We start from the raw sequence: 27,872 nt of genomic DNA on the forward strand, positions 1-27,872 counted from the left end.
GCCCAAAGTTAATTTGTCATCTTAACACTTTTAACCAGCTCCTCTCACACGGCAGACGCCTCGTGCTTCACCAATGATCTGCACATTCAAAGTTTTTCACAATTTCACTGTTAATCTTGACTGTAAATAGAATAGAATAGAAGTAATTTTCTTCAGTGGACCAATAAAGTATGTCTTCTCCTTTTCTTTAAGCCTCTGACCCCCTGTCCTCCCCAGGTTGTCCCCAGAGGAGCGCGCTCACGTGGAGGCTCAGCTGAACGAGCTGACGGCCACCTACAACCAGCTGTGTGACAGCTCCACCCAGCAGCTGCAGCAGCTGGAGCAGCAGCTGGCCAAAGAGGAGGAGAGAAAGGTACCTGGGCTGAAGGGGACGGGTGGAGCCGGGGAAACGTCGCTGTGGGACCGTGACGAAAACGTGTTGTTGAAAATCTGCTGCTGCTTTGAGCTCAACGAGACAAACTGTGAAAGTACTTTTTGTAAAGCGTCGGCGTGCTTGCGAGCTAAGCGAGAGTTCACCTGTGGGCCAGCGGGAGGTTGTTTGTGTGGTTGTGTGTTTGTGTTGTGTAGCATGTTGTGTGTTCACGGAGTGTGCATTTTTGAAAACATCCCCACTGTTGACGATCTCACTCTTCGGCTTAGTAAACATCACAGACCCTCTTCAGACCTGTTTCCAGATCCTCTTGAATATCTATTTCATAATTTCAATCAGTTTCTTTTACTAATGTAATCCCAAACGGTAAAATACTATCAGATGTTTCAGCTGCTGTGTAGTTTGCTGGATATCAGTGTCTGAACTGGGCCTCAGCATGGTTTCATCCACCCTGACATTGTTTGGTTAAAAGCTTGCAGCCATTTCATTAACTGTCCCGACCGGAGTCACTGTCATCTTCATCTTCATCATCACCACAAAAATACATCCGCTGAACTGCTAACATGGTTAATCCATGGCCTCATGGTGCCGCGCTGGCAGAGTCAAGCGAGCAGTGAGGTGACGGCTCCAGAGCTCCGCCGTTCATAGATGTATTTAAACACAAATAGGAAACGCCTTCATTTCATCCGTGTAGCTGCAAGTCCAATAATAGTCCTTCTTCTCCGTGTATTAGTTTAATAATGCCACTGCGTAAAGTCTACACGTTGCATTTGATCATTTATGTGATCCTGCTTTAGTTAATCCCATGTGCAGTGCCGTGCAAAGGTTTTAGGTAAGCATGAATAAATGTAGAGGAGTTAAAAATAAATGCAGGTGCTTATAGATAATTCAGTTCTTCTCAGGCAGCTTTTGAAGGAATTGTGGAAAACATCCCAGAAATAAGCACAGATCTTCTGGAGATGAAATCTGGCTCAGATTATTTAGTCTCCATGTAAAAAAAAAAAAACACAGGCCATGATGTTATGATCAGGAATCGTAAGATGCTGTGCGCTACTTTAAATCATCCTAATTCACCCTAAGATGGTATTGGCGTCACAATTCTACTATGAAAACTCTACAATGTTTTCTGGCTATTGAATGATAGAATAATGACGTTTCTTTGAATATGCAGCTAAAACTTTTGCAATGTACTGTGTCTTGTTTGTGCAGTCATTTGAAAGAAAGCCTCACCACATTCAACACCCTCATTTTGTTTATCTTTTATTTTTGTTAGGTTTATAAATGGGTCGGGTGTGTGTGAGAGGGATGATGATTCTTACTTTCAGCAGCTTCACTTCAAAGTTGAATATAATCAATTTAATGAGGTTTTCTATACATTTTCATGTGACAAAAAAAAAAAAAAAAGAAGACGAAGGTTGAAGGTTTGTCTGGTGTTGTTAGAGGCTCAGTGCACCAAGGGCCAAAACAAAACAAAAAACTCACTTCACCATTTGAGCATGTTGTGTCCAGATCACGGGAGTGTGTGTGACTGAGATGTGTTGTTTGTTCTAATGCATACTTATTAATGTGTGAAACTTTAAACCAGCATTTTGCTTGAAAATCACTAACAGCTGCCAAAGGAGAAATGTGGACATCCGATCTGTGAGCCGAGGATCAGAAAGATGGAAAACAAAGAGAGAGTTATTAGACGTTACAAGTTCTAAATCCTTAATATATTTAGCATGAACAGGGATAATAAACATCACAGAAAAATAAGATTTCATGATTAAGATCATGTGTGAAATGTGGTATTTATGCTGATTTGTACATCTGCGTGGGTCATTGCAGCTATTCTGTTTTAGGATAAATCTACATTTCAAAGAGGATTTTCCTCTGGGGTTAATAAAGTATTTCTATTCTACATAAACAATCTGTAACGGAGCCAAACTGTTGATATTCGTATTTGTCCGGTCGAGGTTTTAGCTCCTCCGGTTGGAAAAATTGAGGTCAGTGTGAGGAATCAGGTCCAACGCAGTGTTAGGAGTCAGAGTGAAGAGTGGCATGCCGAACGCTAACAACCAGCTTCTCACCTGTCGCGCCTCGCGCTGCCGAGCCATAAGCTGGCCCATTAGTGTGTGTGGCGTGAGACGAGCCGTACCACGTAAGTAGCGCTCGCTTTTCTCTCTTACCGTTGCCTGGAAGTTTTCCTCTCCTCTAGATATTTCTTCTGCCCTTCTACTCTACACTTTTGATATCTTTTGAATTCTTCTGCCTTTCCCTCGTCTCAAGCTTTTTCTACCCTTTTGTTTATTCTAATTTGCTCTGTTGCATGCTTTGTGCTTGTTATAGAAGAAGGTAAGGCTGTAAAGGCTTTTTTATATAAAAAATAAGCCATAAAATTTGCATCTATTAGGAAAAATAATTTTTAACTTTTTAACTATTGTTGTGGCAAATGGTTTTTGGATTTTCCTCTCTTTCTTACTCTACAATGTTCCAATAATACATTATAATAGATGAAATATTAACATTAAAAAACAGAAATAAACAGAAGTGCTGGCTCAAATGGCCATCACACGTTTAAACCCGATGGAAAGTTGACTGAACTTTTCTTTCTTTCTGTAGAGTTCACTTGCCATTGCTGGAGTGATTGACCTGGGAACAGTGGAAACTTTCCCAGTTTTCCAAGCAGCCCAACGTGGTCTGATTGACCAGGACACGGGCCGTGTCCTGCTGGAGACCCAGCTCGTTATGGGTGGGCTCCTCCAGTCAGACTCTCCCATCAGTCTCTCACTGGAACAAGGATTAAATCAAGGCCTGATTGACTCTCCAACCAGACAGTCTCTGTCTGATCTCGAGAGCGCCTTGTCTGTAGTGGAAAATGCAAAGTATGTGGCTGACCTGCAACCAAATACACTGCCTGTTGCTGCAGCTATGGAGGACGGGCTCATCAGAGAGGAAGTCGGACTTAGGATTCTAGAACTCCAGTTGAGCGCAGGAGGCCTGAGAGACTCAAGTGGAAAAACCATGAGTCTGGAGCAAGCAGAAGACATGAAACGTCTGTCCTCCAGGATCGCCTCAAAGCTACAGTCCAGAGTACAACACAGAGAGCTGATCGATCCCAATACAGCCGAAAAAGTAAATCTACAGGATCTACAGCAGCGCTGCATCATTGATGATGACTCTGGTCTTCCTCTTCTTCCTGTCAAACAGCAGCCAGGTGGAACAGTTTGCCTTCGATCTGGAAGAAAAGTTGGCATCTTCCGTGCGATCCAAGAAGGACTGATTGATCGCAATGTTATGGTGCGACTTCTTGAGGCTCAGCTCTTTGCTGGTGGGATTGTCGACCCTCGGTCTGGCCACCGGCTCACAGTTGATGATGCTGTTCGGCACGGACTTATGGACCAGGATTTAGCTTGTGCCATTTTGGCGAGACAGATGCAAAACGGTGGAATTCTTGACCCTTTCAGTGCAGAACGACTGGATTTGGATGAAAGTATTCGCAGAGACCTTCTTTCACCTCGTTTGGCCCTCTTGGTCCTTGAGTCTCTCTTGGCTTTTAAGGGACTTCTCTGGCCTGAATCTGGAGAAATCCTCCCCATTGCCGAGGCGGTTCAACAAGGAATGATTTCAGGGGACCTGGCAAGGAAGATCCTGAAGCAGCGACATAGCATTGGAGCTCTCTACAATCCGGAGTTCCTCCAGGTGGTTCCTCTTAACCATGCAGCAGAAGAGGCCCTTGAACCCAGTGAAATCACTCTTCTTAAAGACGTCAACATCCCCGATGTCCTCTGCAGTGTGAACCAAACAAAAAGCCCATCTCTGAACCGTCTGAGCTGGGGCTCCAGCACCTCATCTCCACCTCCATCCTCTTCACCACCTCCAGCTGATCAAGCCAAAGACAAGCTGCTTGTTCACGTCACGACTCACAGCTATGCTGACGTTCACTCTGGGAAACGGTTGGTGCTCCTCGACCCCGAGTTAATGGCAATGGTGAAAGCTACCAAAGTCCCCGCTGGAGAAACTTTGACCACAAAGGAACAGAAAAAGTTGGCAATGAAAGGAGAGTTTAGTTTGACAGAAAATGTAGTGAGTGACAAACAAATCAAAGTTGAAGAAGACACTGACAGTGTGGCAAAACCTCGCAAATCTTTGGGAATGAGGAATAGAGGCAGTGTAGAAGAAATGCTTGACAATCCAAATGACAAGGAATTGAAAACATCAGTTGAGAGAGATTTACCCTTTGCTACTAAAGATGAGAGCACTGTTGATAAAGATGAAAAGGTAAAAGTGCAAAAGAGAGAGAAATCCACACATAAAACTGTAAAGGTTTCAGCTAAGCACCCTGAACAGGAAGTGACTACAAGCACAGAATTGAGGGTCCGGACCGACTCTAAAGCCAGCGATAGTCCTGGTCCGGAGATCAGAGGAATAACCACAAAACTAAATGGAAAAACAGCCACAACACCACTTAGACTAGAACAATATGTTGACAATGAGACATTTAAAGAGCCAATCCAAGAAGTGAAAACGAATGAAAATATTCATCCAACGCAACACCAAGAAAAAGAGGATACGAAACAGGCTGCATCAGAAAGAGTCAAACAAAATGTGCCTTTACAAGAGATGGAATCCACACAGACTCGGTCTCAGGTTGATACTCTAGAATCTGCAGTCGAGAAACAAGGGGAAGAAGCAGAATTGGAGAAGTTGGTCTTGGAGCTTCAACAGGGAGGTCTAATGACAGAAGAAGGGGAAAAGCTGCTACCCGATGAAGCAGTAGCTCAGGGTGTCCTTCCTGGACACACAGCAGTTAGATTAATGGCTAAGGCAGGTCTGTTCGGTGGTTTCCTGGATGCAGGCAGTGGTCAGTCGCTTAGCATGGAGGAAGTTATGCAGGAGGGTTTGCTTGATGAAGATCTGATGTGGAGTGTCCTGAAGTCAGATAAAACTCTGGCAGGTATAGTTGATGTAGAGAAAAGTCAGATCTGTGGCGTGAGGGAAGCAACTGAAGCAGGATTAATTGATCCCCACACTGCTACTCGACTTCTGGAAGCCCAGGTGGCTTCTGGAGGAATCATTGACCTCCGTAGAGATAAGAAAGTCTCTGTCACACTGGCAGCAAACCTAGGACTCATTGAGGACGATCAAAGAGAGGAGCTGGTGGCATTAGAAAAGGCATACAAAGGAAAGGATACAGACTCATCAACATCACTTAAGAAAGCCAGCTTACAGCTGCAGATGGAAGGGGTTGTTGACCCAGAGTCGAAGTCTGTTGTTCCCCTGGAGCAAGCGATTCAGAAAGGGTTAATCAAGTCAGATGAGGCCTATCAGGTGCTGGCAAGACAGGTGGCTGAAGGTGGTGTGATACACCACACTTCAGGAATGAGGCTTCCAGTGTGTGACGCTGTGGAGCGAGGACTAGTCGACCGGTCCATCGCTCCTGGCCTAGAAGAACTAGAGTTGGTCTACCAAGGAAAAGTCAGCCCCTCGAGTCACCCTCAGGCCATTGTTTTCCAGGCTTCTACTGGTGCCGTTTCAGACCCTGACACTGGCCGTAAACTGACATTGACTGAGGCCGTTTCTAAGGGTCTTCTGGATGAGGATGATGCTCGGGAAGTTATGGATTCTCCCAAGAGCACACAAGGAGTGCTTGATCCCCAAACTGTCCGCATTGTGCCTTATTCAGAACTTGTAAACCAGGGCAAGATAGATATTGAGTCAGGTAAACGATTCTTGGAGGTACAACCGTTCAGAGGTGTTCAGGATGAGCAAACAAGCGTACCCTTATCTATTCCTGAGGCTGTTGCATTAAAGAAAGTTGACCCGCTTCCAGCACTGAGGCTCCTCCAAAGCCAAGCAGACACTGGAGGCATCATTGATATCACTAGTGGAGAAAGGCTCCCTCTGCCTGAAGCCGCAAGAAGACGCTTAGTTGAAGATGAAATGGTTATCGAAATAGCAACCAACCAGATTTTGAAAGGAGGCTTAGTTGATCCTGGAGCTGGACGAAGAGTCCCGAGCCTCGGTGAGGCCATTGCAGCTGGACTGATATCTGGTGATGTGGCCTCACAGATCCAGGAGAGAGTAGCTTCCATAGAGACGGAGGGGGATGATGATGATAGCTCAACACCTGTTGCCTCATCCAATAGCACATATAGCCCCCCTGCGATCATATTGTTGGCGTCAAGTTCAGACAGTCCAGCAAACTGGTCTGATATGAGCACAGAGGTGTCGCCAACGTTTCCACTTTCTAGTAGAAGCACAGGAGAGGGACGAGGTGGTGATGACAAAATATTAACGTCTGCTGTTTCAGGTCTGTCACCATTTAACACAGTGGAAGAGTCAGTCGGAGAAACAATTATAGTTCAACCAGACCAGTCTGTGGACCTTCTATCAAACTTTGCAAGTAACGTTGAGAAAAGAATTCAGCAAGCCATACATGATATTTCACCTCAGGATAACGTCACTAAACCAGAGCATCACACCGACAAAGGATCTGACGAGAAACTATCAGTTGTTGTTGGTAAAAGTGATGATAAACAAAAGGAAAGGATAATCAGAGAGTCTCCTGGGGAATCTGAACAGGCAAATATCGATCAATCTAACAAAGATTTAGAAAAAGACATCAGGCAAGAAGCCAGAGAACAACCATTCCCTGATGAGAAAAATGAGTCTAGTCCCAGTTCTGACAACTCATCATCAATCAGTACTCTTCCTGAAGATGGAAACCTGACAAGAGACATTACAGAGGGTGACAAGGAAGGCAACAGTATCATTAAACTGTCAAAACCAGTTGAAGAGAAGGATGAAAAGAAGGTAGCAATGCAGAGAGGTGACATAATGGAAAAGGGAGAAGGTGTGGAAAATGAGAAAACTTTTAGGAGCAAGACCAGCAGTGACGAGCAGCCAGACCAGACGTTCCCATCGCTGTCAAAAGAATCCGAAACCAAAAGCAAGAAGAAGAAGAAGAATAAAAAGAAAGCTAAAGGTAAAGAGGCAGAAGGAGAAACAGAACCATCAGAGATGAGACCTCCATCTGCAGTGGTTGAAGCTGTTGCAGGAGTGCAGTCAGAGAAATTTGAAACACAAGACAAATATAAAATAGGAGAGATTGCAGGTTCACAGTCCTCTGAAAAAGGTTTCAGTGAAGCAAATGTGAAATCTGATGCTCAAACTGACTCTTTAAAACATAAAGAGGAAGAGGTTCCTTCCAGTGAGGAATTACCCAGCTTTACCGTCGAGCCAGAGAAAGTTTCATCCAACATAAAATTGGTGGTAAAGACTGATAAACAAGAAGAAATGAAGAGAGAAGAGCCAAAGAAAGTGTCTACAGATAGACCAGGACAACTAGTGAGCAGTCTAGAGGAGAAGACGAGGCAAAGAGCAGAGTTTCCTGAGAAATCAGCTCTACCGAATGAAGAGAAAGCAGCCTTGATACTAAAAGCCAAAGAGAGCATTCTTAAAAAGGTTTTTGAAAAAGGAGTGAGTGAAAAGCAGGCTGCCGAGGAGCTGCAGGCCATCAGAAACGAGGTGGGAAAGAAGGACAGTCAAGGCACCGCTGTCAAAGACGTAAACGCACAAATTCTCCCAGCTAAGGCCGATGCTGTGGTGGAGAGTCATGCTGACGAAGACGATACCAAGAAACCAAAGGTTTCATCAAAAAGGGTGAAAATGAAAGTGGCAACAACTAAAAAGACTGTAGGGAAACCTTCGGACAAGAACTCTGAAGCTCAATCAGTGGAGGTTTCTTCAAACGAGAGAGAGGAAGGCAAAAGTTTTGTACCAAAAGCTGCTGAGAAAACTTCCTCTGGTCAAACCAATGAAACTCAGTTAAGCAAACGAAGTAAGAAGAACAAGAAGTTCAAGAGTGGAAACGTGATGGACAAAGCTGGAACGGAAACCGAGAAGCCACCAATAGAGGAAAGAGTGTATTCTGAGGTGAAAACGACAGAAACGGCTGAGGAATCTGCCACAGTGAGAGCCGATTCAGAGAGTTCAGGTTCGCCTGAGCAGCAGCAGAACATGGATGAAGGTGTTGTGGTTCAGTCAGCTGATGCTCTTATCAGGTCCTCATCTGATGGTGAAGCACCTGAAGTGAAAACGTCTCAAACTGATTCTCAAAGAGCTGAGACTGATTCCTTTCAACTCGGTGCGACGTATTCACATGAAACTCTTGACTCTCAAATCCGGGGAGGTAAACAGGAGCCAGACATCCCCGATGGACGTCCAGACACTTCCAGAGGTGCTGCTGAATCCAAACTCCAGGCCAAAGCTGAGCCAGCTGCTCCACAGCTGGAAAAAACAGCCCGGAGAGGTCGAAAGAAGAAAAAGCTTCAACCAGCTGAAGCTGAAAGTCCAAAGTGTCCCGAGTCGGCAGGTTCAACAGAGCCACAGCAGCATGCTGATACTCCACAGTCAGAAGAGGCTTCGACTGAGTCTGAATCGGCTGCAGTCCCCGAGTCTGATCCAGCAGCTGAGAGCTGGGGCGAGGAAGAGGGCGACGCCAGAGAGAGCAAACCAACCGTGTCAAACAAAGAGACGACTGGAAAGGTAAAAGAACAAACACATTATTGTTTATGGGAAATACGAATACTTTAAGTTTGATTTCAGATTGATTTTCTTGTTGTTGTTTTATTGTTCTCTTAGTCATCATTGGTGCGTCAGGAATGTTTAGAGCACGACCAGCGGATTGTCGCTCTGATCTCCATGGTGAGACACATCGAGGTCCGGCTGAAGCAGCAGCAGCAGCAGTCGGTCGGCCGCAGCATCGTCGCATTGGACGATATCATCAGACAGACCGAGGTGCCGACACACATGAAACAAGTTTGAATATTTTTAGCAACTCTTTGCTGCCTTCAGCTTCGAGTCTGAAACTACGGTTTTCCTCTCAGTCTGTGGACCTTGAGCTGCGTGACTTGGAGCCTGAGATCAACAAAGAAGTGGAGGCTGCTGAGCAGCTCCTGAAGCCCAAACCTGCAGACGTTCCTCCGCAGCTCCTACTGGCCCTGGAGAAGGACGGGAGGAGTTTGTCCAGAGGGTTGGAGGCTGCTAAAGCCCTTTCTGAAGGAATCCTGCAGAGTCTACGAGAGCACAGAGCCTCGTATAAGGTAGCAGAAGCAAATTAAATAAGAGAAAAACAAATCACTGAACCCTCACGCACACAAGATCAAATGTGTCAGATTTGTAAAGTGAAAAGTGAAGCGGGGTGTGTTTTCTCAGGATGCCGTGACATCTGAGCAGAAGTCAATGGGACAACGCGTGGAGAAACTCCTGTCCTGGTTGAATGAGACTGAAGCTCAGATGGACGCAGGAATGACAGGGAAGGAAATAACAGAGAAAGAAGAGCGTTACGATCAACTAAAACAACAGCTGAGTCTTTGCAAGGTGAGCGAAATGGTACAAATGGTATCGCAGAGATACACAGTCAAGTAACAGTCAGAATACTTCAGCCCTATAAATCTCTTCTCTCTCTCTTCCCCCCCCCCCCCCTCTCAGGAGCTTCAGTCCTCGCTGTCCACTCGCTCCGGTGAGGTTGCCAACGTGGCGTTTGACATTCAGGTGTTCATCTCGGAGCGAGCGCAGGACTTGAGCCCGGAGCAGAGCAGGCAGCTGCTGGGGCAGCTGCAGCAGCTGCAGACGGCCTTCCACAGAGCGTCGGGCCGAGCGCAGGCCTGGTCCGACTCCCTCTCCGTCCAGAGGGAGAGGGAGGAGGAGTGGCAGCGCAGGGAGAGACAGAAGGAAGAGGAGGAGAAGCAGAGTGCAAGGGAGCGCGAGGTTTGGAAAAAAGATGATGGAGATGGCTGTGAATGCCGTGTGGTTCACGTAGCTTCTCAGGAGCTGTTTGTCCTGCTGTTAACTGCTGTCATGCTTCCTCACACCGGATCTGAAGACTCGTGTTCCGTCAGAGTTCTGATCATTTCAAACCAGACAAGTCCAAAGTGAACTCACTAACCTCCACCATAGTTTGACATTTCTGTGCCTTCACACATCAAACTTAACTTCAAACATCCACAAACTGCTGCTGCTGTTGCAAATGCTTTGCCACCTCACATGAACAGCAGCACCGGCCTCACTCCCACCACACAGGTCTGTACAGCTCCTCTGCATGCCTCTATAAGGTGTGTTTTAATATTAACATGTCTGCCTTGCTGTTCCAGATTGCCACTGAGGAAAATGGCTTGTGTCACGGCGGTGAAGGCCAGAGATCTCACCTCAGATAATAAACCTCGCTGCCTACAGTGCTTCTCTGTTTTTCCTCTTGTCTCGGCTGAATACGCAGCCGAAAGAGGAAAAACTGCAAATAAACACACTTGTTTGATCTCTTTGTGTTGTGTGTTGTTGCTTGACCAACATGTTTGTATGTATTCTTTGTGTGTCTGTTTTGAGTGTGTAAGTGTGAATTCTGGACACAATCTGCTCAAAGCTTTGCAAAGTGTGTTGCCACACAACAATTTAGAGTATTTGGGAGTTTAATAACCAGTTAACTGGAATCAAATGTGTTTTTTTTCTAGCTTGAAGTCATATCTAGACTCTTCACAATGTACTTCTTTTCAGATCCCCTCACATTTTCTTTTTTGGGTCTTTGCTCTTTTCCTTCTCACTCTGTATTTTCTCTCAGGTGGCCCAACAGCAGAAGGCGGAGTGCTCTCAGAAACTCGAAGGCCTGAATATGTGGTTGGCTGGAGCCGCCAGTTTGTTGGCCAGTCAGAAAGGTGGAGCAGAGTCAAGTGATGTAGACGCCCTACAACAGAAGCAAAGAAAACTGAAGGTATGAAACAGATTCCAGTTATTTCTATATATTGTTAATCATCTCGAGGATGTTTGTAAAAATCTCCTCTTCTTGTCCTCACCAACCATCTAGGAAGTGCAGAAGGACTTAAAGGTTAAAGGTGAGGGCGTATCGGAGGCCATCCGTTCAGTGGAGGAGTTTCTGGCAGAACGAGGAGAAAGTCTGAGTCCGGAGGAGCGGCAGAACCTGCAGGGGGCGCTGGCCAAAATGAAGGAGCAGTACAACGCCCTGACAGATTCGGCTGATACGTCAGTGACGGAGCTGGACACGGCCATCAACACCACGGTGCAGCAAAACACACAGAGGGTAAGAGGAGGAGGAGCAGAATGAGGGAGATGAAGAGATCTTTGGTGCTGAAGGCTTCACATGTCTCCTCGGGGGGGGGGGGGATCAATTTACTCAAAATAGTTCAATGAAGGATTTGGGACAATAAGGACAGAGGAACCTAAATGGGTTTATAACACAAAGTTACAGAGAAAATCAGATAATAGTTTGTGGGGTTAAATTGGAAGGATAAATAAATTTAAAAGAAATGAAGTATTGTTAAATACTATCAGACTTTAGACTTCACCGTTTATGGCAGGAATACATTTGAAGTAAAAGTACTTTTGTGTGACACTACTGAGTAACTCCTTGCTTTTGTTAAGGCTGCTTCCTCTCCGTCCTCTTCATTCAGAATTATCCAAAGTGGCGATGTTTATGTATTTGGCCCGATATAAATAAAGTTGAATAAATAAACACAGCACATGATACAGACAAGCTGAGCCGAAGAGAGTTTAAAGTAACAGTCCCAGCTTATTCTGTTATGTACAGAACCTGGTGAACAAATTCACAACGTTAAAAGAAAAACACAAACTCGTAACTGTAATTATTAACTTACACAAACATAAGCTCCATGAAGAAACGTTCAGTTTTGAATGAGAATAAAGCAGACGACCGTGAATCAACTCATTTTTTTTAGTTTGTTAATCAAATTAGTCCCAGAAAACAAGAAGGAAGTGCTGCGTCTCTCTGGTTGTTGCAAAAATGGGATCAAAATAGTGCAAACTGTGTGCTGGATGTGTCAGATCGCACGCTTTTCTTTTACTTAACCTTTTCAACCTTTTCCAGGCGAAGGCAGTGGAGGAAATGCAGGACACCCGAAGCCAAATCGACTCTCTCCTGAATGAGCTGTCATCCCTGAACCAACCAGGCCGGAGGGAAGCTGCAGCTGGAATAACCAGAGATCTTCCCGACACACCGTTTTCACAGCCAGAGGGCGCTGTGATGTCACACACAGAGATGCTTCAGGTGAGAATCTTCAGTCCAAGTTTATCCTCCTCAGCTTCTAACAACACGAACACATGATGGATGTTGGATCTCTGTCAGGCGGAGCTGCAGCAGCTTCAGGCTCAGCAGGCTCAGCTGCTTCAGATCACCCAGTCCACTCGCTCCCTTTTGGACCAACCGGACTCCACCGTTCCTCCCGAGGAGAAGCAGCGGCTGCGAGCGGCCCTGGACCAGCTGCAGGCTCAGCACCAGGACCGACTGCAGAGCTGCCAGGTACTCATACTGTCAGTACTAAAGTCTGTGTAAATACTAAATGAACTTCACTGCACTGGAGGCAGGTTAGTGTCAGTCACCAACCGTGAGATTAAAACACAACCTGCTGTAGCAACTGAGCCATGATACACAATGATTATCTTAGAATTAATTCACCAAACACAACAGTCTGTAGGTCTACTGTCATGAAAAGTAGTTTGAAGCCATTAAAAACTGAAGAAAATGAGTAAAACCTCATAAATCTGTGTCTCCTGTAGGACCGTCTGAGGAAGTCGGAGGCTCTGAAGGACGAGCTGACAAAGTTTCTGCAGGAACATGGCGGTTTGGGAACTTGGCTGGAACAAAGTGAGCAGGAGCTGCGTTCCCTGGGGGAAGGAGAAACTGACGCACAAGGGCTGAAGGGCAGGCTGGATGAACACAGGAAGGTAATCGTATCTACTGATGCCAACAACACAATCGAAATCCTTCTGGTGGAAGCTCAATGTGAAACCAGCTTCTCCCTAAACAAACCCAGAATACTCCCATTAAACAGCGGGAACTCCGTCTCTGAACTCCGTCTCTGAACTCTGTCTCTGAACTCTGTCCTGCGTCGGGACATTTTCCAGACAGTTAAATTCCTGATTGTTTCAACGTTGCTCCAGATTCTTTAAAAACAGAAACAACTGCAGCCAAAATGGGTCCACGACACGTTCATGCTGGAGAAAATCTGTTGCCAATCACTCACACACACACACACACACACACACACACACACACACACACACACACACACACACACACACACACACACACACACACACACACACACACACACACACACACACACACACACACACACACACACACACACACACACACACACACACACACACACGTGTATAACTTATTCAAGGTAATAGAAAATAATGCAACTAAAAGGTAAACTCGGAGTGAGAGATGGAAAACTAAGAAACCGACACAAGATTAACAAGAGGTTTGTTAATATACAAGTTAGATATCTAAAGTTCTCTGTTCTGGATATTTAGCCTGTGTCGCCCCTCTGTTCTGTGGCGCAGCTATAAGAGTGAAATGAAGCTTAAAGGGGCTTGTAAAGGTAAATGTTGAGGTCTGTTTAGTCAAGCCGAGTCTGTTTTCAGCTCCTTCAAGGAGAAACATCACTCTCTGAATCTGGACCGCGACTAAAAGCTCACATTGATTAACTTTGCTGTTTTTCCACTTGTAACCATCCGTGGAAGAAATTCAGGTTTCATCCACTTTTCCTCACATAATCACACCTTCTGATCTGAGACTCTCTTGAGAAACTCCACTTAGGCAGTTTGGGGTAATTTTCATGCTACATGTCCCCAGACACCACATTCGTGGAGTTTTAACACATTCCTGCTGATCATAATCTGAGTTTTTGCCACAACGTGCGAGAGAAAAAGTGTTTGAGATTGTGATGAATGGTTTTTCATTATTGCTCAGTGTGTCTGGCTCTGTGTCTGCAGCTCGCCGAAGATGTGATTTGCCACAAAGCAGACCTGCGCTTCGTCTCCATCTCGGGTCAGAAGGTCCTGGACTCGGTTCAAGGAGCTCTGGAGCAAGTAGGCGGATCGGATGCAGCTCTGGACGGCACCAAGCAGCTGGTAGCCGACAAGCTGCAGGATGCTAACCACAGATACACAACTCTACACACCAAGGTGAGGAATGATGGGAAATAAAACACAGTATTTAGCCCAGTTTTGAGTTTACCTGACAAATAATCTTTGTTCTGTGCAGTCGAGTGAGCTGGGCGGCCGTTTGTCCGGCCTGTTGGAGAGATACCAGCAGTACCAGGATGAGGTCGTCTCGCTACACTCCTGGCTCAGCACTCAGGAACAAAACCAAAGCATCACCAAACCCAGCGGGGAGACGGACCCACAAAACCTCCAGAACACGCTGCGACAAGTACAGGTGAGCTCATAGTGACGATAGTGAACAAAGTGCACAACCAGAGAGGAGACGGAACAATGGCCACGAATCAGACTTTAAATAATGTCGATTTGATTGTTTGTCTTCTGACCTCAGCTCCTCCAAGACGAGCTGGCCGAGCGCTCGGTGCAGCTGGAGAAGGTGAAGAGAGCAGGAAGAGATCTGGTCAGCACCGACGAGTCTCCTTCTCTGAAAGCCGTCGACATCCTCTGTGCTGCAGGTAATTTAACCGGAAGGATCTTCGTCTGCTCTCATTTTTACAACTATGAGCCTCAAACCTGCTTCGTCTGTCGCTCCAGACGGTTTGGAGAAGAGGTTCGGCTCTCTGTCGACCTCGGTGTCGGAGCGGGCTGAACAGCTGCAGACGGCCGTGGCTCAGTCCGTCAGCGTGCAGGAGGGCCTGAAGGGTCTGCTGAGCTGGCTGGACAAACTGCTTCTGCACCCCGGGCCGGTGGAGCCCACCGCACAGGCTGTCCAGGAGGCCCTGACCCAGAACCAGGTCGGACTAGCAAGTACCAGTTTTACAAAAAAAAGATGGTGACTTTTTCACAGTATTGACAGTATAACAGGTCTAATAAAGCAAAAACATCTTTGCATATCTTTTGTGAGTTATATTTTGTAAGCGGATTTCTCCCCTTTGTGGTGCAGAAGCTTCGACAGGAGCTGCTCTCCCGGCAGGGTAGCGTGGAAGCAACACGGGACTCGGTTTCCAAACTGCTTCAGAGCTCTGACGCCTCCACAGCCTCGGGCCTGCAGGGCAGCTTAGACGAGCTGACTCAGCGTTACGCTGCCGCTCAGGCCAGCCAGGCCGAGAGGGAGGCCGAGCTCAAAGGGCTGCTGCCCCGGCTGGAGAACTACGAGCGGCTGGGCGTCGACCTCCAGGCCTTCTCTCAGAGCCGGACGAAGGCCCTGAGCCCTGCGGGCCAGCCGGACCGCAGCGTGGACGACTACAGACAGACCATCGAGGTCAGCGGAGCGCTCAGATTATACAAGCAGATCATCGCCAGCGTGGAGCTCAGAGGATCGGTCATGCTACGCCTCCATCCAGCATTTATATCTGCTCTACTTTTCTCAGGAGGTCAAATCGGAGCTGGAGCAGGAAGCCGGCCAGCTGAAATCCTTCTGCAACCTCGGCACTGAACTCAGCCAATCCAAAGCGTTCAGTAACACTCAGAGCCTACTGGAGAAAGTTAAAGGAGTGACTGATGAGTTCACCCAGCTGCAAGAAAATGTCAACGAAAGGTAAGAATGTCAACAGATCTCATGTGAGGAGCGCAACTTTAAACCCGTCAATCCATCTTTCACACCTGATTCACCCTGATTAGAATCACGAGGGCTGGAAAAAAGCCATATTACACCCTGCACAGGTCACCAGTTTATCTAACAAGCATGTTTTTGGACTGGAAAACACCAACAGGTTACAGACATGAAGGCCCAGGTAGAACATGCAGGGTTCACACACACTCCACCAGTCCCATTTTGAAGGCTTCAGCACACATTGCAATAGCTTCAGTCAGAAGGTGAGAATTCATTTCTTGGGTGTGTTGGATGAAGGAAATGTTGATAACATGAATGACTGGTGCACTGCGTCACGTTAGTCATAGAAAGAGTCCCTCGCTCTGATCTCCTTGTTATGATTCAACACAGGACCTCCATGCCTTCCTGAGTCTGAATGTTTAGAGTTTAATTTACACAGTTTGGCAGATTCACATCCAATGTCCTCCATGAAATGCATTTCTAAAGGTTAAACAGCAGATTTAATAATGTTAAATTAAGAAAATGATTCCTGGATTGCAAGTTGCAGAGGAACATCGTCCATTGATCTCATGCAACCAGTTTATCAAGGGGTCCAAACTCAGCTTTCACTCAGAGTTTGCTTTATTTTACACAAGAGGGCACTGCAGACGAACATCAGTTATCTCTTCAGTTTTCAGATGTTTGCATCGCAGGTTTTCACACAACGAGCGTCGGCTCCTTTTCCATGTTCGTCAAACCTTAGAGCCGGGTCTAAATTTAGAGTTTATGTTAAGGTGTGTTGACATGCAGACTTTGAATAATCTGCCGCCGTCTCCAAGGAACACGGCGAGCTGCGGGCATTTCCAAAATTTGTTTTCTAAATTTGTAACCCTCACGAAGTGCCGGTTGCTATGCCGACCCAGCTTGACGTGCTGTCGGCGAACGAACACACTTGAGGCCAGTGAACGGGGGAGATCAGAAATACCGCCAGGCTGATGCAGATTCAGTGGGTTGTATTTTAGTTGAGTGAGCTGGTCATGTATATTCAACAAAGATTGGACACATTTCTTAATGCCAATCACATTTAGTTTGAAATTGTTTATTTTCAAAAAGATTTGAAGATGAAACGGTTCCATAAAGGAACATTTTGGCATTGTTTGAATATATTTGAGCAGTTTAAATCAGCATAATACATCAAATAATGACAAATACAATCAGACTCTCTGTTTCTTTAAAGGCCTTGTTTAAAATCCAATAGTTCCTTTGTTGTACATTAGGTGGCAGTAATGAGTCACTTCAGTCTCTCTTCACCCTTTGCCAGTTTTATAAAATCATCTCCTGCAAGAATTTATTAGAATTATAGCAGCTAATTTAATAAAAAGAACCAATTGTATATCTAAATGTAAACTGTAGTGTTGTGCTGCGCAGTGTGGACGGGCTCCTCATGTCTCTAAGACATGCAGGCTTATTTATCATCTCACTCAGTGCTTCTCATGAGTTTCTGGGTCTGCTGCGTGTAGAGCATGTACAGACTCTCGGTTCTGAACATTCGCAGCATTGCACAGCTCATTGTCCGTCCTGTAAACTGCCCTGTTGGATAGCTCGCGGCCTGCAGTCCCGCGGGAGGAAGAAACAGCAGCGTGATAATGATCCCGCTCGGTGCCAGACGGAGTCTCTGAGCTCTGAGCTGTTTTGTCTACAGGCAGTCGGCTCTCGCAGCCTCACTGATCACACAGAAAGGGAGCGAGGTTGAGGTAATAGAGCCTCCGGATCGCTTGTTCATGTCGACAATGCTTTATCTGCTCCTGTTTTATAGGAATAAAGCTCATAATCATCCCAAAAAGATCATATGATCACTATACTTTGGCCTGAAAACTGAAATGAGTTTGTTTTTTTCACCACCACCTCTTTTCATCATAAGTCAAACGTCATCCTCCATATTCCGGATCTCTGATCCCAGATCTCTGTTTTTCTTTCTCAGGTTTGCTGCCGTCCAGGCCTGCGAGCAGCAGCTGCTGCAGTTCCGCGGCCTCTCTGGCTCCCTCGCCAGGTGGCTGCAGACGGCGCAGGACCAGCTGCCGTCCAAAGAGGCCAACCTGAACACAGAGGGGCTGCAGAGGAGAGTGCAGCAGCTCAAGGTGAGAGCCACCGGACCTATTCGGGTTTGAGGTGCTGTTTCAGTTCTGAGACTCAGTGAAATGCCGTTTGACTGCAGGACTTACTGAACGAATGGGAGTCGCAGGGATCCAGAGTTCAGGACCTGAACAAGTCGGGCTCTGAGCTGGAGACCCTCATCATCGATATCACCGCCCCACAAACTAAAACTGGTGAGAAGGAGCACTTTAGGCCTGCCCAAGAAAAACCCTCCCTCAGTGTGAGGATAAGAGTGTTGAGATGATGTGTTTTTGTTCCAGGTGCTCCTCACATCAATGGCTCAGCAGGTCCCAGCAGCCTCAATGGAATTCACACCTGTAAAGGTGAGGCCTTCCTCCAGCTCGCTCTGTTTCTAAGGTTCCTCTGTGGTTCCTCCTGAACCCTGCCGGGGCTTTTTGCTCTCGACGTGACGTCACTGCAACAGACGGGTTCAAAAAGCAAACATGTTTCCTGTGAAGCCGATGATTTGATGGAAAATCCATCTGGAAGCAGCACACAGGAGTTTGTTTCTCATTTAGAATAGGTGGAGTATTAACTGGCCTCTGACTCTTTTTACTGTTTGTATTATGAGAAAAACGTTCCTCCAAATGATTTTCTTTTCTACCAGGAAAAAACTATCTGCAACAATTTGCAGTAAAGTCTAAACTTGAGTCCTTCTGTCTGAAATCTCATCTACTGAATTGTACTTTTTATATTTTACAAGACTTAATGACACAGTTAAAGTACATAAAAATATGATTATAATGACATGTATGATGAATGTAAACATATGAATAAGTAGCATTTAGTCATATTACCGCAAAGCCAAAATATTACTGAGCTCATTATACAAGTGCAAAATTATATTTTGATTTGAAACTATAAACGATCTTCATACAATTCACAAATTGTTTGAAAGTAGAAACTATCATTCATCACGTATCTGTTGTAAAGATTCTTTATTCAATGTTTTTTCTTTCCGTCAGACCTGACGGAGCTTCAGGTGGCCGTGTCCGATGTGAACGCTCGATACGACGCCCTGGGCGGCGATCTGAAGGATCGCCTGGGTCGTCAGCAGACGTCACTGGAGCTGCGGCAGAAGGCCAGAGCGGGAACCGAGGAGCTGAAGGACTGGCTGAGCACTCGAGAGGAGAGCCTGAAGCAGGGCCAGACCGCCTCGCCCTCCAAACCGGAGGCTGTGCGCGCTCAGGCCCAGGAAAACAAGGTACACGGCTTCATTTCCCTCAGATAAATACAGCGTTTACACGCCTCTGTGGGGTTTAAACTTCACTCTTGAACCTGAAATTGATCTGTGATTATAGAGAAGTTGCTTTTCTCACAGTAAATAAGTTGTTTCTCTCCTCTTCCACTCCAGGCTCTGCTCTCGGAGCTGGCCGATCACTCTGGGAAGGTCGAGGAGCTGAAGAATAATCTGAGGAAACTCATCGCTGACAACCCAGATTCTCCCGAGGCCGACTCCTGGAGACAACAGCTACAAGAAATAGGTACGTACGGAACATTTGGGAACCAGTGCAGGAATTAAAACAAAAGTCCAAATTATTATTATTATAGTGTTTTTCTGGTCCACCATCTGTTGCAGAGGAAACATTAAGAGCCTTTAATCCTAAACTGAACCGTTTGGCTCTATTTTCCAATTAGGTGGTAACAAGGCATGTGAAGTTAATGATCACAGCTTTTATAGAGATATAAAGAGGAGAAGGGTTGAACAAAGTGTTAATGTTTTGCTGCAACAGTTGATTAAAGCAATCAGGAAGTTTCAAGCACAAGAGGAAAGATTACATCCAGGTAGAGAAATCTGGCTCCTCGGTTAATCTGGAGAAAACTAGCAGAGGAAATATTACTGACGGCTTCAGAATCGAGCGGTGAGAGAGTAAAACGTGGCCAATCTTCACCGTGTTGAACGCAGCTCAAAAGAAAGTGGTACAGCTCTTCTCTTGAGAGATGGAAGTGAGATCAATACTGTCCAGGCAGTGAGTGGGAAGTGTTCCTGTCGAGTCATTTGTACTTGATATTTTTACCAAAAGCCTCAGATGAGGTAACTGAGACAGAAGTATGTGAGGTGGAATCCAGGAAGGTTTTGTATTTTATGCCTTTTAGAAGCCGTGTGCAGCGAGTCCATACACTGAGACACATTTACACTTGTAGACGCTGGAGTCAGAGGAGGAGAGACGAAGAAGGGGAAATGTTGAGATTCATTACATCACCAGTACTGACCGATAGAAGCACAGAGCAGAACCATTTTGTCTAAAATGTTCTTTCCTATCAGCTTTTCAAGTTGCAACATGTGGTTATAATCTTGACATTCATTCACACCCTCGTCGATAATTTCGTGCAGACTCACGCTGGCAAACAGCCAATCAGACGGCGGCTCAGAGGCAGACGGAGCTGGAGACGTGTGCCGACAGGCTGGGCAGCTTCGCCTCGGCAGCCAGTCAGCTGAGCCCGTGGCTGCGGGAGAAGGAGCTGATGATGAGCGTGCTGGGACCCCTGAGCATCGACCCCAACATGCTCAACACTCAGAAACAGCAAGTGCAGGTACGCCGTGGAAACCAGCAGTCACACAGTGACCTGGAGCCACAACTGATACTTGGTGCAGTAAATGTGATGTAAAAGCGAAATAAATGAATAATTTGCCTTAAAACCCTCCAGCTCAGGATCTGTAAACTCGGGTTTAGTTTGGATCCTTCGCTGATCCACTCGACAGGATTCAGTCTCTCGTCTTCTTTCTTTCAGTTCATGTTGCGTGAGTTTGAGACGCGGCGGCCGCAGTTCGACCAGCTGACTCAGTCTGCTGAGGGCATCCTCTCGCAGAGCGGCGACTCCGCTCAGGACCCCAAGGACCTGCTGGAGGTGCAGAATGACCTGGGCTCCATCTCGCAGCAGTGGGAGGATCTGACAAACAAACTGAGTCAGAGGTCCAACCACATCGATCAGGCCCAGGGAACCAGTGAACGATACCAGGTAGGTTTAGTTACATTACTTACAACTGACTTTCAGGCTGCAACGATCAATGGTTGAAATCCTCCTCCGCTGCTGCCCAGGCTTTGCTCCGGGAGCTTTCCGCCAGCGTGTCGGCTCTGGGCGAGCAGCTGGACGCTCAGGCTTCTCTGAGCGCTCAGCCCGAGGCGCTGAAACGCCGCCTGCAGGAGACCGGCGAGATCCGCTCGGAGCTGGAGAGGAGACGCACGCAGCTGGCCGAGGCAGAGCGGCTCTGCCACGAACTGAGCGCCATCGTGGCCGAACCCTACCTGAAGGAGGAGCTGAAGAAACGGCTGGAGAGCGTCAGCGGGCCAATCAGGAGCTTAGAGGAGCGAGCAGGTGAGTGGAGGTCAAATCACTCCACGGGGACTAGTTTTTTCTTTTCATTTATTATCATTCACTTTCTGACACCTGCTACAGTCTGTATGCTTCTAGTTTATTTTTCTTCAAACAAATTCATGTTTCATAAGTGTTGCTTCTGTTGAAGTGACTAGAAAAGCTCCCCATGTCCTGAGTTTGCTCTTCTCTCCCCAGCCGATGGCCTGTCTCAGCTGCAGGCCGCGCTGTCGTCCACACAGCAGTTCCAGCAGATGTTTGAGGAGCTGCGCTCGTGGCTGGACCGGCAGACGGACCTCCGGGAGTCCTCCGCCGTGTCCCTGCCCTGCCGGCCCGACGCCATCCGCTCCCTGCTGGCGCAGACGGATGAGCTCCAGCGAGGGATCGCCAGTCAGCGAGGCTCCTACGAGCTGATCCAGGCTGAAGGAGCGTCGCTGCTCGCCTCCCTCCCGGCAGGAGGAGACGAGCGCTCTGCTCTGCAGTCCCGTCTGGCCTCCCTGCGTCAGGACTGGGAGGGGCTGAACCGGCGGATCTCGGAGCGAGAGGCCCGACTGAAGACCACCCTCAGCAAGGCAGACACCTACCAGCAGCACAGGGCCGAGCTGACGCCGTGGCTCTCGGAGTGTGAAGAGAAGGATGGAGAGATCCAGCCGTCGCTCGAGTCGTCCGCCCTGGATGAAGCCCTGCAGAAGGCCCGTGCTCTGACTCTGGACCTGGAGAGGAGGCAGCCGCTGCTGGAAGCCTTCAACACTGCAGCCGATCAGCTGCTGGAGCAGTGCTGCATCGGGGAGGACGAGGTACACACTGTGACTCACGTCCACATCACTGCATTTACTCATTTACCTCAGAACCTAATGCACCAGGCTCATACAGACCGTTTGGCACCGAGGAACAAACCTGTCTCACGGTTTGCAGCAGCAGCAGAAATTTATGTTGTTGGGAATCTTGGGAAAATTCGGATTGTAAAAGAATGAGCGGTTGTTTTGTAGGTGAGGGATGAGAAGGCGCAGCTGAACCGGCGGGTGGACGGACTGAGCGAGAAGCTGCAGAACCGCAGCTCGCAGCTGGAGGAGCTGGCCGGCCGCCTGAAGGAGTTTGAGGAGGGCAGGCAGGCTGTGGAGAGAAGGCTGGAGGCTGCCAAGCATCAGATCGAAGTTCAGGAGGCTCTGGGACCTCAGGTACTGAAACAGAACAAACCTTACACTCGTGTGCTCCTGATGTTTTTATGTAATAGTTTTGTCTGTTCTCCGCTCTCGATCAGGCGTGCAGCGCTAAAAGTCTGGAGAGGCTGCGGAGTCAGCAGGAGAGTCTGAGGTCGCTGCAGCCTCAGGTGGTGTACCTCAGAGATCTGGCCCAAGGGCTGGTGCAGGACGCCCCCCGGACACCAGGGGGCAGTGCTGAAGGAGCTCAGAGACTGCAGGACCAGGCCAAAGAAACAGAGAAGGACTACGATGACGTTACTGACAAGGTGATGAGCAGGAGATGGAAGCTAAATATTAAACACTCCTGAGTTACTGGTTTCCCCCACTGAGGTGAAGCTGCAGCAAACTGTCAGGCTCTCTAGGACAGTCGCTCACCATGAGAGAGAGAATAACAACTGGCAACATTACAACACAACCTCACTCAGCACAGAACTCACAATCTTCAGGTTTCTAGAAGGAAATATGAAAAACATCAGAAAGCGATTTGGACTGTGGAAACAGGAACTCTGTTTCTCTGCTTTGTAAGTTTCTTGCTGTCGTTACAGTCTCATGCTCATCTTTGGTCATGAGCAATATGCATGCCAAATCACGCCATGGCAACTGATTTAATTTAAATCAAAATTTTCTTTAGCGTTATTGGAGACTGTTTAATCTCAAACCTGATCAACGAAAGGTCAAGAGGTCCAAACCAAACTGGACCAACATTTCAAAGAAGAGCAGAATCTGTTAGATGGGAGGAAAAAGGAGGATAGCGAGCGATGAAAGCAGCCGGAAGAGTTTTGAATAATTGTAACTTTAACAATTCAGTCTGGAGTGGAGAAGTGGTGTGTGTCAGTGATCAGAAGGAGAGCAGAGCGGCTGCAGTGGTCATATATGGTCGCTGTGTAATGTAAACTGGAGCGTCAAGAATTCGGCTCCCAGCGACATCGCAGCTCGTTTTTATAATCCAGCTTCCAAATGCTCCATTTAAGGTCACGTCTATCACAGGAGACCTCGATGTGTACAATCCAGAGCCCATCGCGCCGCGTTGTGATTCACTGAGATGTTTTATTTATCTTTTTTTGAAATATTGATCTGATGTCTTTGCTGCTCAGCTGCAGCAGATGATGTAGATCAGGCTCAGATAATCCTTCTGTCTCCTGTTTGCACCTCCGCAGACACAAATCTATTTTTACTTGTCGTTGCATCACTTTCTGCTTTGTTACACTCGGTTCTGTCGCAGCGAGCTGTTTGGTTTCAACACAGAGAAACTGACCACACAGGCAGTGCGCCTGCTTAACGTGCAGCTGGTTTGACGTAGACGTCAGTTTGAACTCATTTCTGGTGTTTTGGAACATTTTCTCCGTCCAAAAGTATTTTCAAAAAGCAAAAGCACAAACTCACGTTCAGCCTGATGTGCTCTTCAGATTAACTCGTTACTTCAGACTTAGAGTTACTTCAGTGAGGAAACCAGAGGACATCCACAGACACACAGTGAGAACATGAAAACACACTGTATATTAACCAGTACATTGTTTTTTCTTCATACATTGGCAGTTGTGTATAAATGATCTGATGCGATTCAAACTGGACTGACTGAAATTCTTTCCTCATTAGATTGAACATTGCTGCTCCTCCCTGGAGTCGCGGCTGCAGGGCGTTGGCGAGGTCCAGTCTCACGTGCGGGATGTCTTCTCGCGCCTGGCGGACCTGGACGATGAGCTGGACTCTCTGAGCCCCGTTGGACGTGACGCAGACTCTCTGGCTTCTCAGGCCGACGCCCTGAAAGGCTTCCTGTCCCGTGTGGCGAGCCTCAGGGCCGAACTGGAGGGCCATACCTCGGAGTGCACCACCATGCTGCGGCGGGAGGGCTCCTCGCCCGACCTCCTGGCCCTCCGCAGGGAGACCGAGGCTCTGAGCCGCCAGGCCGGCAAGGTGAGAGAGAGAAATACACTTTCATTTCATATTTATATCGTGTCAAGCACAACATGCAGGAACGTAGAGAGAGAAGGGACAGAGAGGAGAGAGCACAGACACAAACTTTCAGTGGTGACGTACGAATGAAAAGAGAAGCTCAGAGCAAAAAGAAAATGGTGGAGGCGACTCATGATGCTGAGCCTCTCATGACGCCACCTCTGTTGATTTCTCTTCTGCAGCTGAGCGAGCGTGGCCAGGCCCGGTTGGACCAGATCGAGGACGCTGCAGGCAGAGTTCAGGACTTCTACACGCTGGTGGCTGAGCTGCAAGGCATGCTGGGAAGAGCTGAAGAGGGGCTGAACTCACAGGGCCTGGTGGGCACGGAGGTGGAGACCATCAAACAGCAGCTGCAGGAGTTCAAGGTAAGACAAGCTGGCTGTTGGTGATATCGAGGTGGTTAGTGCCACACGTCTGTGAATAATTCCACATGTATCCATCCAGCTTCGGCTTCAGGCAGTTTCTTGTTCGTTTGTGTGAACAAAGAAGTGGAACACCAGCTTCTTCACATCTTCTCTTTGACAGTCACGCTAAATTGATTTGCACAGATAAACAGAAGTTTTTCAGCGTAACATGAGCTCCAGAGCACAGCACAGCTCTTTGTGTGTGTGTGTCATGAATAGTGACATTCAATACTGCGGGAGCCTCCGAGGAGGTCTGAGTCTCTGTCCTTTTTGTCTGTCTTGCTCATACCTCTGGAGACCATGAGGTAACTGTGTGTGTGTGTGTGTGTGTGTGTGTGTGTGTGTGTGTGTGTGTGTGTGTGTGTGTGTGTGTGTGTGTGTGTGTGTGTGTGTGTGTGTGTGTGTGTGTGTGTGTGTGTGTGTGTGTGTGTGTGTGTGTGTGTGTGTGTGTGTGTGTGTGTGTGTGTGTGTGTGTGTGTGTGTGTGTGTGTGTGTGTGTGTGTGTGTGTGTGTGTCTTTCACGCTGCTGAATCACCCACCTTCTTTTTCTTTAAAGGACATTTCTGATGCTTTCATGTTTCCTCTGTGCACGCACACGTTTCATTCCCCTCTGAGCGTTTCGACCTTGTTATCCTTGTAGCTGTGATGAGAGACATCAGTCTAATTTGGTACTGAGGAACACTTCGCCTCTGTTCTCTCTTGTGGTTAACACGAGTATTTTAATGTAAAAACAAAGAGGATCTCTCTCCTGTCTGTTTTTATTGTTGCAGCTTTTATCTTCAGCGTTTGACCTTCACTGTAAAGAACAAAAAACTACATTAGAACACAGATCCATGTGGGGGGGGGGGGGGGAATAACTTCAAAGAACTACACCGGAAGTCACAGTTTGAGTATCTTTCTTCTTCATAAGTAGATAAAACGTCCATCCAGAGTAGCTCAGGTCCCTCTGAACTTTACAGTCGTACTCTAGTGTCGGTTTCATGGGCGCAGGCGGAGCTTGGGGTCGGCCTGCTATCATTAAAAGTGCACATTGTCGTGTCATGATGTCACATCCTGTCCACTTCAGACACTGTGTCACGAGAAGTCTGCACGAATCCCACGCACCACCTCAACACCGAACCGTCCTCTGAACAATCCTCTGCCATCTGCACCGCCGTCATGCTCAGAGATCGTCACACATTTAAAAATGTTTTAAAAAGCATCAATGACTCATGTGATATGATGATTTTCATACATTTGAAAGATTCAGTAGGAGTCCTGCTGTCTCACACAGGGTGATTGGATCTCATGCTGTTAAGACATGTAGGTGGATTGAGGGACTTTTTAATTTTTTTTTTTTCAAAAAACTCTTTGCTCCCGTTACTCCTTACCCACTTTTTTCACTCCGACTCTTTCCCTTTTTCTTCATCTTAATCCTTGTACCTATTCAAGCTCTTCTCACATCTCCCTCTTTGTCCCACTAACCTCTCTGTGTGCGTCTCTTCATCCCTCTGCGGGATTTCCTGGTCTCTCTTCCTCCCCCCCGTCACTCGTCTCCTAATGAGAACGAAAGGGAGAAATGTGTGGCGGAGAACAAACAGATTGCAGAGATAAAAAGCTGCTGAATGAATAAGAGACCGATGAGAGGAGGATTGAGAGAGAGATGTGAGGAAACAAAGAGTCTGCACTTCAAACAGATCAGCCTTTATTAATGTTTGGTGGTTAAATTCATGATGTCAGTGAGCAGATTTGCAGGAGTTCACCAAATAAGAATACAAAATCGACCTATTTACACACTTTAAATGGCTATTCTTATTATTGTTGTTATTATTATTGTTGTTAGAAAGATTATTTAGTAAAAAATGTCTGGTTGGTTGAGTCATAATCCACATTTAAAAAACAACACTAATGAAGATGCACTTAAATATAAATAGCGGTTCATATATGTTTATATCTATAAATATGTATTTGAATGGTGAAGAAGTGAGAGGATAAAATACTTCCATTAACATACATACAATCACCAAACAATCCAGGTTTGTATTTAGCCATAAAGGCATTACTGCGTTACAGCAGCTGAAGTGGCGTGTGGGATAATATCCAAATACTTGAATGTGTCATCATCCGGCGGTGCGCAGCATTGCATCGATCTGGTCCATTACATCAGTCCTTAGTTTTCCACTACATTAGAAGAATAGAATATTTTCACCGTTCACCTTCACAAACATCAACAGCGTTCAGATTGTTTCTTCCTGAATACAAACAGACACTGAGCGGTTTAGATGGTTAACTCGACTTATTAAGCAGCTTATTGTCGAGCCGGCCGGCTTGTTAATCATCAAACCAAAACAAACAGGGCGACACAAAGAAATCCACGTCTGTTGGGCGTTTATTTAGTTTTCCGTTCATTCAGTTGTTGGACTCTGACTCATCGATTCTCCTCCCAGAACTCAAACAACTGACTGGCAGACTAGAAGAATAAATCATCCCTGATAACACGAGTGAAGATATGAGGGTTAATGGCGTTGTTTTCATTGATGAGACTGTGATGGGAGGGGCCGACCGACTGCAGGATGTATAACAGCTACTGTCTGCTGTCGGGGAGAAAAAGAAACAGTCTGACACTCTATCTGGGGGCAAAGGGGTATTTATAGGGCGGCAGGGGGGTTATTGTGAGGAAGACAGAAAAAGACAAAAAAAAAGGGTGAAGGAGCCGAGTGGGTTCACAAGTCGAGTTCACAGATGGAAAGACACGAAACAACCGAGAGACTCGGCAAATTTCCTCCATTCTGTCCTCCATCTGACCCGTTTTACTGTTTCTGTTTTGTCTGAGGGAAAGTTTAGTGTGTCGCACCTCCGTCCTGCTGGAGAAACAGAAAAATAGTGTGAATGTCTCTATTCTTTAAAGCCTCCTCCTCTTCCTCTCCTGCTTTGTCTCCACCTTTCTCTCTTTCTGTCCTCCTCTGTAACCGATCCAGCTCGGCTTATTTCAAACTTAA

At 46.9% G+C, this 27,872-nt stretch overlaps 1 protein-coding gene across 1 annotated transcript in view; it reads left to right on the forward strand.

Annotated features, from left to right (window-relative positions):
• macf1a (microtubule actin crosslinking factor 1a) overlaps positions 1-27,872 on the forward strand; it is a gene marked incomplete at its 5' end in the record, with an annotated part of 210,032 nt that overhangs the window by 135,674 nt on the left and 46,486 nt on the right. Inside the window, 30 exons of the mRNA XM_080485773.1 lie at positions 217-352; positions 2,972-8,899; positions 8,996-9,151; positions 9,241-9,456; positions 9,569-9,733; positions 9,845-10,123; positions 10,968-11,117; positions 11,211-11,444; positions 12,249-12,428; positions 12,507-12,680; positions 12,938-13,105; positions 14,168-14,359; positions 14,439-14,612; positions 14,727-14,850; positions 14,930-15,129; positions 15,279-15,596; positions 15,706-15,872; positions 17,848-18,004; positions 18,082-18,193; positions 18,281-18,343; positions 18,986-19,224; positions 19,375-19,504; positions 20,356-20,555; positions 20,754-20,981; positions 21,062-21,338; positions 21,534-22,132; positions 22,325-22,513; positions 22,597-22,803; positions 24,134-24,451; positions 24,673-24,855. Coding sequence (XP_080341899.1) covers positions 217-352; positions 2,972-8,899; positions 8,996-9,151; positions 9,241-9,456; positions 9,569-9,733; positions 9,845-10,123; positions 10,968-11,117; positions 11,211-11,444; positions 12,249-12,428; positions 12,507-12,680; positions 12,938-13,105; positions 14,168-14,359; positions 14,439-14,612; positions 14,727-14,850; positions 14,930-15,129; positions 15,279-15,596; positions 15,706-15,872; positions 17,848-18,004; positions 18,082-18,193; positions 18,281-18,343; positions 18,986-19,224; positions 19,375-19,504; positions 20,356-20,555; positions 20,754-20,981; positions 21,062-21,338; positions 21,534-22,132; positions 22,325-22,513; positions 22,597-22,803; positions 24,134-24,451; positions 24,673-24,855 — 11,863 coding nt within the window. The remainder of the gene's footprint in view (positions 1-216; positions 353-2,971; positions 8,900-8,995; positions 9,152-9,240; positions 9,457-9,568; positions 9,734-9,844; positions 10,124-10,967; positions 11,118-11,210; positions 11,445-12,248; positions 12,429-12,506; positions 12,681-12,937; positions 13,106-14,167; positions 14,360-14,438; positions 14,613-14,726; positions 14,851-14,929; positions 15,130-15,278; positions 15,597-15,705; positions 15,873-17,847; positions 18,005-18,081; positions 18,194-18,280; positions 18,344-18,985; positions 19,225-19,374; positions 19,505-20,355; positions 20,556-20,753; positions 20,982-21,061; positions 21,339-21,533; positions 22,133-22,324; positions 22,514-22,596; positions 22,804-24,133; positions 24,452-24,672; positions 24,856-27,872) is intronic.

This window comes from Lipophrys pholis, assembly GCF_963383615.2.
Source record: "Lipophrys pholis genome assembly, chromosome: 17".
Lineage (NCBI taxonomy): Eukaryota > Metazoa > Chordata > Actinopteri > Blenniiformes > Blenniidae > Lipophrys > Lipophrys pholis.